At 42.0% G+C, this 13,559-nt stretch overlaps 1 protein-coding gene across 1 annotated transcript in view; it reads right to left on the reverse strand.

Annotated features, from left to right (window-relative positions):
* The window catches only part of LOC137614662 (UPF0235 protein C15orf40 homolog), a 271,475-nt gene that overhangs the window by 32,536 nt on the left and 225,380 nt on the right, over positions 1–13,559 (reverse strand). Inside the window, exon 4 of the mRNA XM_068344354.1 lies at positions 12,385–12,512. Within this exon, the coding sequence (XP_068200455.1) occupies positions 12,385–12,512 (128 nt within the window). The remainder of the gene's footprint in view (positions 1–12,384; positions 12,513–13,559) is intronic.

Here is a 13,559-nt window from a genome sequence, read left to right on the forward strand (position 1 = left end):
ACTTACATTCATCAATGCTTGCATTTTCTATTCTCATTATTATTTCGCCTAGACTAGAAAAGTCTCTCTCTCCAATTACTTCAAATATTGGCAAAGGATTGATCGTGCAGTTTGTTTTCTTTGCTTTCTTGATAATTCTGGTGATGTCATCTTGTGTTATGTTGTTAAATCGTATCAATTTTGTCTGTGTGTCTGGTGTATCATTAATCTAATGTTGAGTATTTACAAATGACCTGGATATATTTTCAATTTTGTTTTTAAAGAATACTAGAAAATTATTTGCTAGTTCCTGGTCACTGTATCCATCAGGTAGCTTCTTTTCTTTTACATTTCCCATTATACCATTCAGGAGACGATATAACTTATTTATGTCTGTTGCTGCTTCGAGGATCTTTTTCTTATAGTATTCTCTTTTTTTCCTTCTTAGTAGGTAGTTATATTGACACACAGCAGTTTTGTATTCTACCCAATTACTTTCAGTTTTTAACCTATTCCACTTTCTTTCTTCACGTCTTTTTTCCCTCTTTTTTACCAGTCTCTCCATCAAACCAAGGAGATTGGTCTTTTGTGGTTATAGTCGTTTCCATCGGTGGGCACATGGTATCATATTCACTTTTACTCACTTTATTATAAGTGGTCATAAGACAGTTAGCACACTTAGCTCCCAACAGACGTTGGTCATCGTGATCACAGGGAATGTTGATAGCATCATTTATTTTCTTTGTAACTTCTTCAATAAATACAGTGGGAGAAAAATTTGATTTATGTCTAAAGTTTATTTTCTTTATTAATGCATGTTTCTGTAGAGGTAGACTAAACGTAATAAGCTTGTGAACTGGGGAGATATTACATTTCTCTTTGACTTTAATATCAGATACAATATTATTCATGTCATCACTTAGAACTATGTCTAGCGTATACCCAGGTAAAGTAGTTGTACAGTCAACATTATTCTCTAGTCGATATGATTCTAGTAACTCACTAAATGCCAAAGCGTCAGGATTTGATGCGTCATCCATCCAAAAATTAAAGTCTCCATAGATAACTAATTCGTTTTTCTCCATGATAATCATGTCAATGAGAGCATCAATTTCTTCAAAAAAGATACTAGTGTTTGTTCTAGGAGGTTTGTAGATTGTTACAAAGGATACTCTTCTATTTTTTTGGCGTAAATTTTATTTCTATATATTCAAAGCTTGTAACACTAAGTCTTTTCAATGTTTTGAGATTTTAGTAACTTTTATGAATAAAGAGTCTGACACCCCCACCAGACCTACCTTCTCTCGGTATGTGAAGAAGGCATGTGTGTGTGTGTGTGTGTGGGGGGGGGGGTGTCATTTCAGTGATCTTTGCCTTGTCTAAGTTATCTAACCATGTTTCAGATAATGCTAGCATATCTAAATATTTCTCGTTTATCAATTCTCGAATCTTAAGTCTTATTACCTACAGATTGTATATTTACATAGCCACAGTTTATGACATCCCTAGTAACCATGATCAGTATTTTCCGCTAGTCTTTTCAATTCCAAGCCAAAAGCATTGCAGTCTCTAGAATTTACTGTGTGGTCACTTGGTCTGTTTAACTTTGTGCAGTTTATACACTTGGACACTTACGAATTACACTCCCTGGTGGAGTGTCTCCCTGAACATTTCCCGCAGACTTTATCTTCATTCTTAGACTTGCAATCTTTTTCAAAATGTCCATACCTTTGACAGTGGTAGCAGGTGATCACATGGTACCTATCACGTATGTTATAGATACCCCATCATAACGAAACTTTGTCCCTATTATCACGAATAGCCCTCCGAACTTCAGGATCACATTTCAGCACATGGGTGATCCCCCTACGCCCAAGTCATTTTTCTTCAGGACTACACTTATTTTATCTTCTATATTTTGGATTTGGTCCAGGAGGCGATTTCTTTGAATCAAAGCATTTACTACATCATCTTCATCATTTTATATATTGCATATCATTATTTCTGGGCTCAATCCCTGTGCCGCGCAGTGAAATGCTCCTTAAGCACCATTTCAAAGGAATATAACTGCTAATATTACCAGAGAAAAAATATAAAGGAATGCTAGGTTGAACTAGCTCGCTCACCTAATGGTGTCGGTATAGACTGGGGCGAAATACCAGAGGTCTCGTACCATTTAGATTTCTCCTCTTCGAAATCCCCCAATAGTGAGGTGCCGTTCAACCTCCCCTGCCTCGCAGACCAGTACTACTAACTCAACCCACGCTTGCCCATCACTCCTTTCAAGCACCTGTTTGATTTAAGTCCAAGTTTTTTATTTCGTGTTTTTCATTGGATTTATCATCAACTTTCTCTCGATGGCCGATTCCCAAGATACCCCATCGAAGTTAAGTACCTTATCCATGAGTTTTTAACGAGATTGGGCAGTGTCATCTTTGTTTTTATTATTTAGAAGTGTTTATATATGAGCGGCGTCCCCGTTCTTTCTTTCGCCTCTGCCCTTTGTCTCGTTAGTTCGTCCGTCTTTTATATTCGTTCGATCCTTTAGGAGTTTTTTCCTTATATTCATTTAGTATACCAACTTTATGCTTTCATATAGCAATATTCATTTAGTACACCGACTTTATGCTTTCATATAGCATTTATTTTATGTTATCCTATGATATCGGTGTTAGCGTTTCATCAGGAGTAGGTTATGTTGGTATGCCTGCATTCGTGCATGTTGGTGGATAGCGTCAACATTGAGATTGTTTCGCTAGTTCTAGGAGCTTTAATTTCGACCATCTCACTTATTATTAGTAAAACCTTTTGTTTTATTACGCTCCACCTAGTTTTACGTTTGGTTCGAGTGGGACTCTCGCGTATTTTGTTGTTTTTACTGTTCGATCTACCGCTTCAGTAACTAGGTTGGTACCCCTGCTTTCCATCTGCTGATGGCGTCATGCTTCCTCCCCTACCACTCGCCCGAGTCCCTCTCTCGCCATATTTTTTTCTGCATGCCTAACCTTACTTACGTGATTTCGCTTTTAATTCATTAATTATTTTTATGTATTTGTGCATTGATATTATATTTATTGCTCACTCCGTTATGATCATATTTTTGGGATTTTCATGTCATGATTAGGGGATCTCCAGTTGGTAGCCCTGTCTACCACTACGCACTGGCGATTTCCCTGTACCATTACACCCCCCCCCAACAAGTTGGGGAGGTTATTCCATCCCCCCCCCTTCAGTGTACACCCTTCCTCTCACTCGATGGTTGTTGGTTATGATTTACGGGTCAAGTATGCTTGTACCTCAGTCTTCCATCAACGTTCCGACATATTGAGGACTGAGTATACCAACGGGGTATGACTTAGTCTCATTCATTCATACCGGGCGGTTTCGTCTCCCCCCTCCCGTCGCCATCGGTCGGGGAGGGGGAAGGCCGGGACCACCGGGGACTATCACACGTGATTAGTCGGTATATCTGCACCTTGGTGTAACCTTGCTTTTAATTACGGTTGTTAGAATGAGCACTTATATTAGGAGTGTCCTCCCCTACGGTACCTCATGCTATTATCGTCCGTATAGGACTTATTATATCCCATATCATTATTTTATATTCTACATGAATCATTACCTTTGTCCCGGTACCTCAGGTAAGGTGGGGGGGGGTTCCACTGGCTCCCCCCGCGCTCTCCCGTTGTACCCTCCCGTCATCAGACATCGGAGCCGCCGAGCTCTTAACTACATGATCGGTTGACACTGACACGGTTTTGATTAATATCCTCCCTCCGGGAGCCCTATTCATTACAGACATTAGTTTTTGATCATAATTGGCATTTTCTATTTATGTACTTTAAGGATGTATCTTGGGTACTTTAAGTTTACTTTAAGTTACTTTAAGTTTACTTTAAGTTTACTTACCAACCCTGTTCCCCGGCCACGGGGGCCCCGGAACTAGTTATGATTATATATTAATCACTGTTTTTTGCATCCTTTTTCATACCCGGCTCTGCCGGATTGCTATTGGAATAGTCTCAGTTCTCTGCATGTTTAGTCTAAGGCTATACATTTATTTTATTAACTGGCAGGTCCCGGACCCTCCGGGACCCCTTATAGAGAAACTAGTAGATGCTCATGGACTATTCCTTTTACAGGTGGTCCGTTGCCGGATGACAGCCTGCGCGGCCATCCTTCACCAGCCTTGCGGCCATGCTGTCTGTCGGTCCCACGCGGACTGTGGGATCCAGATGGACGATATTGTGGTATGGCACCCTGACAACTGCCTTATCTGTTATGACCTTATCTCCACCCTCGCTTCAGATTCGGTGAGCCTCTTTCAGTCATTTTTGTATTTACTTCCCTTCACTGGGCGACATCAATATGATAGATAATCATTGACTTCTGTTATGAATCTTCGGGTTCATTTATCATTTTGTCCTCGGGTTTGCTAACCTTATCCCCGTTCTTTCAGAGTTCCCAGGCGGTTAAAACTTCAGCAAGAGCCACTTTGAAATTGTGGGTAGGCGGCTTCGCCCGTAACGTAAAGGCCAGGAAGCCCTACGTCCTCTCAGAAGATTATTGTAGACTTATCTACCCGAACGCAAAATCTTCGGCAGCAGTGCCTAGGCAAGTGGCGGCTCCTATAATTGCTGACATTGCGGAAATCGTAGAACTCAATCTCGTCCAGGATACAGACATCCCTGACGACCCGGACCCCATTGAAGACAATGTTACGGCTCTGACCTTAGACATAGAGCCCATGGTTTTTGACGAACCTGACACAGGTGAGGTTGTAAGTGAGGCAGGTGGGTCTGGCGCTAAGACCTCTCTTCTTAGCCCCTCTTTTTCTCCAACTTCTAATAATTTTTCCTTTCTTGGTTTTGAAGGGAACCACGAATCCTCCCCAAGATCGCTCTCGGTTCCTGCCAAGGTCAAATCTCAGAAAAGACCTTTAGTGAGGACTCGTCAGAATCCTAAACTACCTGGATCATCGAAGCCCAAGAAGGCTCCCCTCCCCGGAGCTCCTAGTGACTCGACTAGCACTGCCCCTATGTCTCAGGACCCGGGAGTGCAGTCATCCCCCTTAATTACCACAACCAACCTCGACCCGGAGGCCCTCACGAATATGTTGTCGAGGGTCGTTACAGAGCAGATTAGTTCTATACTTTCTGCCGTCACCAGAAGACTAGATACCCTGGAAAGTGGACTGCCTCAACAACAGCAGTTCCTCATCCCGGACGCCTCAAAACTTCCACCCTTCACGAAGAACAACCCGTGGAAAATGGCGCTCCACTGTCCTTTCACGGACGGAATGTTGACCATCGAGGGTTTTGGGACCAGCCCCATTGAAGATTTTGAGTTCTTCCCTCCCGGTCTTCAATTTCCTTTCCCCGGCTTCGCCCGGCTTACGGAAGAGGCTCTTGTCCGACTAGATAAGGTCCCTAAAGAGACCGTTATCTTTCCGAAGGAACAGGCTCAGTCTGTTTGGGTTCGAACCTTAAATGAGTGGGGTTGTACAAACACCATGCTGACCCCCCACAAGAGTACTTACACCATGTTTCTTGTGGACGAACAGACCCCCACTCCTTGCGTCACCAAAATGGTTGAATTAGCCCTTCAGGCAGTGACCGAAGATAAGCCTTTGCCACAACTCCGGGAGACAGATCCTACATCTCTGCTGTTCCCATCAGATAATGAATGTTGGCTTAACATTCAATCGACATTCACTTCTGGTAAGCTATCCGCGGACTGTGCATCGACGCAATTCAGTGAACGCCTCCCAAGACTACCTGAAACCTTAATCCGACTCGAGTTCGAGTCCCGGTCTAGGTTTAGCCGGAGCCTCAACATCTCGACTATGGCGGAGATGTTTTCTCTTACTTATGACGAGGAACACTCTTTTAAAGTTATGACTAAAGCCACCCTGCAATCTTTGTTAGCAGACTGCTACGACTTCTTGGTGACCAAAAGACGTTGCCGTAAGCATGTCTTATCTGAAGCCACTATCCGCCATGAGCCAAATAAGCTCATTAAAGCCTCTGCTTGGGGTCCGGACCTTTTCCCGGAGGACATGGTCAACTCGGTATTGAGCGAAGCTGCCAGAGTGAACCAGAGCCTCAAAGTCCGTTGGGGTCTCACTCCCAAACGGAAGTTCGAACAATAGAGCATTCACTCCCGGGGCAGAAAAAGGCTACGCCCTTATAGCTCTACCCAATTCCGCCAACCTATTCAAGTAGTCCAGTCGGCCCCGGTCTCTCAGGGCATCCAACCCTCCACCTCCAAGTCTCAGCCCCAAGTGAAGTATGTCCTCGTCCCTGAAAACCAAGTGGCTTCGAACTCGTTTACCTCTCCTGTTTATAACCCGGTCTATGAGTCCCGGTTTTCCTCCCAAGGATACCAACGAGGCAGGGGCCCCGGTTCGAGGGGTTCTTTTCAGAACAGAAGCAAAGGGAGATATTTCTCCCGTGGAAAAGGGTCACGTGGTGGCCGAGGCGGTAAAACCTCCAACTACTGACGGTCTTCAGGTAGGAGGGAGACTTTGTGTGTTCCGGAGTCGCTGGAAATTCAGTCCTTGGGCCTTCAGCATAATCTCCAAGGGCCTGGGGTGGAGTTGGATAGAAGGGCCTCCTCCACCGAACAGATTCCATCAACCCTCGACACCGGACCTACTTTTGTTTACCCAAGATCTTCTTCGCAAGAACGCGATCAAGGAAACGAAATATCTGAAGTTTCAAGGTCGCTTATTCAGCGTTCCGAAGAAAGACTCCGACAGCCGAAGGGTCATCCTCGATCTGTCTCGACTAAACTTGTCCATTCAATACGACAGGTTTCACATGCTTACCGTCTCGCAGGTGCGAACCTTGCTTCCCCGTGGGGCCGTCACCACCTCCATCGATCTTACCGATGCTTACTATCACGTTCCAATAGTGAGACACTTCCGCCCATTCCTAGGATTCAGACTGGACGACAAGGCTTACACGTTCAAAGTGATGCCTTTCGGGCTCAACATCGCGCCCAGAATCTTCACGAAACTGGCGGAATCGGTCATTCAGGAACTCCGATCCCACGGAATCCAAGTCGTCGCATACCTGGACGATTGGCTAATCTGGTCAGACAACGTCGAGGATTGTCTCAAGGCAACAAACAAAGTGATCCAATATCTTCAGTTTCTGGGATTCCAGATAAACTTCGGAAAGTCTCGTCTGACACCAAAGACCAAATTTCAGTGGCTGGGATTACGGTGGGACCTACGTTCTCACACTCTATGTCTCCCCAGGTCCAAGAGGATAGAGATTGCGAAAAATACCAAACGCTTTCTCGGGGAAAAGGTAACTTCCAGAAGGAACCAGGAGAGGATTCTAGGGTCCCTACAATTCGCTTCAGTGACAGACCTCCTTCTGAAAGCGAAATTGAAAGACATCAACCGAGTTTGGCGCTCCAGAGCGAACACCAAACGTCGGGACAAGAAGACACGCCTTCCTCCCATTCTTCGGAAGAGGCTTCTCCCATGGACAACCGCCAAGAGCCTATCAAAATCGGTTCCGTTGCAGTAACCCCCTCCAAGGATAGTCATCCACACGGATGCCTCCCTATCAGGTTGGGGAGGCTACTCCCAACACAGGAAAGTTCAGGGCCTTTGGTCTACAATGTTCCAGCAATTTCACATAAACGTCCTGGAGGCCATGGCTGTCTTACTAACCTTGAAACGTCTTTCCCCGGCCAAGAAACAACATCTGAGGATAGTCCTCGACAACGAAGTCATAGTCCGTTGTCTAAACAGAGGGGGCTCCAAGTCAGGTCCCATCAATCACGTGATGGTGGCAATCTTCTACCTGGCGGCCTCAAACCAATGGCACCTATCCGCCGTTCATCTGGCTGGAGTTCGGAACGTTGTGGCAGACGCACTCTCCAGGACGGTACCGTTGGAGTCAGAATGGTCACTAGATCGCAAATCCTTTCAATGGATCCTCTTCCAAGTGCCGGATCTCCAGGTAGACCTCTTCGCGACGGAATCCAACCACAAGCTGAAATGTTATGTGGCCCCCAACCTGGACCCTCGGGCTTACGCCACGGATGCCATGTCTCTCGACTGGAACGCCTGGGAAAGGATTTACCTTTTCCCACCGGTGAACCTACTGATGAAAGTGCTGGACAAACTTCGAACCTTCAAAGGTCAAGTAGCCCTGGTGGCCCCCAATTGGCCCAAGAGCAATTGGTTTCCTCTTTTACTGGAGCTGAATCTCCACCCTCACCAGATTCCCAACCCGACTTTGACCCAGATAGTACAAACGTGCACTGTGTTCGCTTCCTCAAACATTCAGACCACCCTAACTTTATGGACTTCATGAAGTTTGCGGCACACAAAGGGGCTAACATAGACCCCCAGAATACTTTATTTTTAGAATCTGACAAGAGAGACTCCACTCTTCGTCAATATGACTCAGCGGTCAAAAAACTAGCTAAGTTTTTGAAAGATTCTAGTACTGACTTTATGACACTAAACCTAACGGTAACCTTTTTCAGAACCTTGTTTGAGTCGGGCTTAGCAGCCAACACTATTACTACCATCAAGTCTGCCTTGAAGAAGATTTTTCTAATCGGCTTTAATATAGATCTAACAGATTCATTGCTAGCTTCGATCCCAAGAGCCTGTGCCAGACTGAGACCATCTTCTCGTCCTAGCCCGATTTCCTGGTTTCTCAATGATGTTCTTAAACTAGCGTCAGAAACCGTCAACGATTCATGTGAGTATATCCCTCTACTCAGGAAAACTCTCTTTCTCGTGAGTTTGGCATCTGGCGCCAGGATTTCGGAATTAGCTGCCTTATCAAGGGATCCAGGCCACATAGAGTTCCTTCCGTCAGGAGAGGTCCTCCTCTCCCCAGACAAGGTCTTCTTGGCCAAAAATGAAGACCCTCAGAATAGATGGTCCTCCTGGAAAATCATCCCTCTCCTTCAGGATCCTTCCCTATGCCCGGTTACCACTCTAAAGTCCTTTCTATCAAGGACTTCCTATAAGACCTCGGGACCCTTGTTCATCAGGGAGCGGGGAGGGACTATAACTTTGAAAGGGATCAGACAACAGATCTTGTATTTTATTAAACAGGCCAATCCAGAGTCTTTTCCTCACGTCCACGACATTCGGGCGGTAGCGACCTCAATAAATTTTTTCCATCATATGAACTTTACAGATATCTCTAAATATACCGGATGGAAATCCCCCTCAGTGTTCAAGCGGCACTATCTTAAACAATTAGAGGCCCTTCAACTCGCTACCGTAGCTGCAGGGAGCGTGGTATCCCCCGGACAAATTCCTTCTAACTAATCCCTGAATCCTATATCTTCCACCTTCTTCCTCTTACCTGCCTCACTTACAGTTCCTACCTGGAATAGCCCTCCGAACTTCAGGATCACATTTCAGCACATGGGTGATCCCCCTACGCCCAAGTCATTTTTCTTCAGGACTACACTTATTTTATCTTCTATATTTTGGATTTGGTCCAGGAGGCGATTTCTTTGAATCAAAGCATTTACTACATCATCTTCATCATTTTATATATTGCATATCATTATTTTGGGTTCTAGTTTTCCGATTTTTCTCGTTTCAGTGTCAGCCACCAATGTCTGAATTTTGTTTGCCGCCTCTTGTCTGATCATATTGTCTGTAAAGTTTACAACAACATTTCCATTCGTAGTTGACCTCGTGTTAAGTATAGGAATGTCTTCAAGTGCTTGTTCAACCTCACGTTTTCTTTTAGTAATTTTAGTTGTATTAATTATCAACAGATTTTTTTCCCTTAACTTTGTCAGCAAAATGTCGGTTTCTCCGGTTTTGGGTCTATCAATGTTTGAAGTGTTGCTTTTAATGATTCCATATTCATTGCAAGAATATCAACTTTCTCAGTGAGGTCGGTGGTCTGGGTGGAATTTGCTGCGTCTGCACTAAGGTCCGCAAGTTTGTTTTCCAAGTCATCTATTTTCGCATCTTGTTCGTTCAGGGCCAGATCTCTCACGTTTACATTTTCCTTTAATTTTGATATTACTAAATTGTTTTGTCTGGCTTCATGTACGCAGTGTGGGCATAACCAGTCTAGGTTTTCCGTTTATTCTCACTGATGGCTGTCACAATATGCACACATCTCTTATGGTGAAGTCTATTACATTCTCATGCTATCCATTTTCTCTGTTCTCCATCCGTGTCATTACATATGAAGCAGACACAGTTAGGAGCAGACATAGTGTACTGTTTCTTATTACTCAGGTTTATCCATAAGACTAACTAATATCTTTTCAATGATATTCTAAGGGAGAAACACAAAGCTAAAACATGACTCAGGGCATGAATAACAGAGCTCGACACAACACGTCCACACTCTTAGCACTGACACTGACAGTAGATACCTCAAAAAGAGAAAAGTCATCCTGAATAAATTCAGCCATATAGGGATCACCATTCAAAATACTAGTGGGAGGTGAGGGAGATCTATGCAATTCTGAATCAAATATTTTAGGATTGGATCCGGCTCAGGAGTGTAACAGCCATAGCCAAGGGATCTGTCTCAAGCACTGACTCAGGATCACTAGGCCCATGCTCAAACACAAGGTGATAATACATTAATATAATTTTGATCATCAATAATTGAATTATGGATGTCTTCTTCCATCTCAGAGGGCCCATGACATGAAGGAGTAGGATGGGGGACGACTTTCGACACAGAAACAAACTTGTGCTTCTTGCCACTGATGGAAGTAGACAAGAAAGGATAACGACATCTCTTGGTTCGTTTCTTGCATCGAGAACGATATCTCCTACACTGGGAGTAAAGCCACTCTATACAATACTCACATGGAGATTCCAAAGAACATCTTTTGCCAAGGCATGAGGAACAGAAAAGATGCATATCAACATCAACCCGACTCATGAAGGTACCACAAGGGTGACCATCACGGCCGAGGCAAGATCGTACAACCTCTGGAGGTACTAGTCATAATCAAGCACACCCGTAGCACAGATAATGAAAACGCAATTAGTGACAATGATAAGGAGAAAACACAAAGCACTAGGTACTGTAAGGGTAATCCTGTGTGAATTATGTAAGTCATGATCGTAGAAGAGAAGAGTGGAGACCTCTTCTTGTTACGGCGACCAGAGGAGAAGTGATGCCTGTCACACAGCAGCCTATAACAATGCCATGAAGTGGGGTTGCTAAGCAACCAATCATGATGCAACCGAACCGCCCCCCCCCTTTTTTTTTTGTCTGGTCGTAGAAAACTGGTCTAGGAGTACAGTAGCCCATTTGAATAATTCAGATATTTGTATCTGCGTAGGAATAAATAAGATTATCTGTAGAAATAAATGCATATCCAAATTCTATGAATTACATAAAGTAGAATTCTCAACATTAGTATTGTTGAGTCTTTAAATCAATATCGCGCTCATCATCAAAATACATATAGTATAGCTGCAAGTGCCAAAATTCTTTTTAAGAGCATTTTTATAAAAAATATGTGATGATATATTTTCAATAGTACAGAGGTCAATTGTTAAACACAAACCTCCTTTGTTAATAAATATTTAAAACATGAAAATATGATTTTAATAAAGTAACGTAGTTCAATAAACTACTAGCCGTTCTGGCACGGTTAAGTAAAATTTGGAAATTAAATTACCTTAAATTACATATAAAATTTAGGCTATATATCAGTTTAGTGAGGTTGGTGTTACTGTATGGACAGAGTCGTGGTATGACAATGAAACAATATCCAACAGATCTTGCAGAGTTGAGAACAAAGCTCTCAGAAGGATATTGGGAGTTAAATGGCAGGACATGGTTAGAAATCAAACTATAAGAGAGATTACTCGAGTTCCATATGTGGATGGAGATAGTTTGGTCATGCTCTTGGCACTCCCCAAGAGAGATTAGTTTACCAAACATTTAATTGGGCTCCACAAGGCCCTAGAAGAGTTGGAATACCCAAGCCTACATGACTGAGGACTATGAAGCACGAAGTATGAGAGGATGAATGGAGAAGTATTAATTTAAAAGGTCAAGATAGAGACGAATGGCCAAATCTAACAGAGGCCCTTTGCGACAATAGGCGTAGAAGGAGATGATGATGATGATGATTACCAACATTTATGTGAACCCTCTCTATCAATAAATATTTAATAAACTATTGCATTACCAACATTTATGTGAAACTTTGAAGAACATTTCTTTTAATTCAATCTTAATTTCAAGTACTGACATATTAGGCATAAGAGTAAAAGGATTTTTTTTTACATATGCTGTATTAATGTAGATTGCTAAACTTTTTACTTCAAGAATCATATAAAAAATCACAATCTTGTTAGTGAAATGCACAGTATGTTATATAAAAATCAAGTCTATTAAAAACTAAAAGAATACCACTTACCATATCCAAAGTAACATGACTTTTCGGGACTCCTAACGAAGAAGAAAGGAACTTTACCAACTCAGTATTAGCTTTGCCATCAACAGGAGGTGCTGCAATCTGCAATCCCACACCTTCAGAACTTATATCTGTGAAATTGATAACAAAAGTGGGAATAAAAAAATAAATATCTTTCCAAAGGATTAGGCTAATGAGATTTCAATATAATTCTAGATAATAAAGGAGCAACAGAACTGCATAATATACTATATATATATATATATATATATATATATATATATATATATATATATATATATATATATATATATATATATATATATATATATATAACCTGAGGTATGTTATTAAGTTTTGCAATAGTGTGTGAAATTATATAATAAAGTTATGTCGTATATAGTACAGTAGCGCACAAGACTGTATGACAATAAAATCCCCAATTTTCCAACATGCTATATCGAATTCACAATGGTATAGTGTACATAATACTAAAAATATGAATAGAGTTTTTTTTTATTAATGAAACCGAAGTTGAATCAGTCTATGTCCAGTATTTCAAATTCTGCTAATGGTACTTAACCAATGACACTGTACCGAAAATGCAACAGAACTGATATTTAAACTTAACCACATGTAGGCTATTGGACTTTTTTTCTCAATGCTTGTTAAAGAGTACATAAAATACTCTTTTTTTTAGATTTATGGCTTCCACAAAGGTTACTTCCCTGCTGAGCCTCCACACCTACTCCAATATCTTCAACATAATTACAGTTTGTCTAATGAATGTGATAAAAGCTAAAGTAAGTGGTCAATTACCTCCATATCCCTGTTGACATGAGTAATAAAATTACTCTTGTAGTGATAATGTATAAACCTGTATTGAACTTATTTCACTTTTGGACTTCATGATGGTCAATATCCTATTCATCTCTTGGAATTAAGCATCCTTTATTACAACACAGGTATGCATAGAACCTAGGTCAAATCCATGAATCTTCAAGTTGTCCAGTTATTCAACAGATATTTTTTTTAACCACCTAGAAATTAGATGAATCGATAAAACGGTAAGGTGTGCAGTTAATTTGGTTGGATTGTAGTTTTATCAGTCCAATGAGTCAAACGCTATTCTTACATAGCTGGCCCATACTAATTCAGGAGTGAAAAATATCATATAA

This window comes from Palaemon carinicauda, chromosome 21 (assembly GCF_036898095.1).
Source record: "Palaemon carinicauda isolate YSFRI2023 chromosome 21, ASM3689809v2, whole genome shotgun sequence".
Classification (NCBI taxonomy): domain Eukaryota; kingdom Metazoa; phylum Arthropoda; class Malacostraca; order Decapoda; family Palaemonidae; genus Palaemon; species Palaemon carinicauda.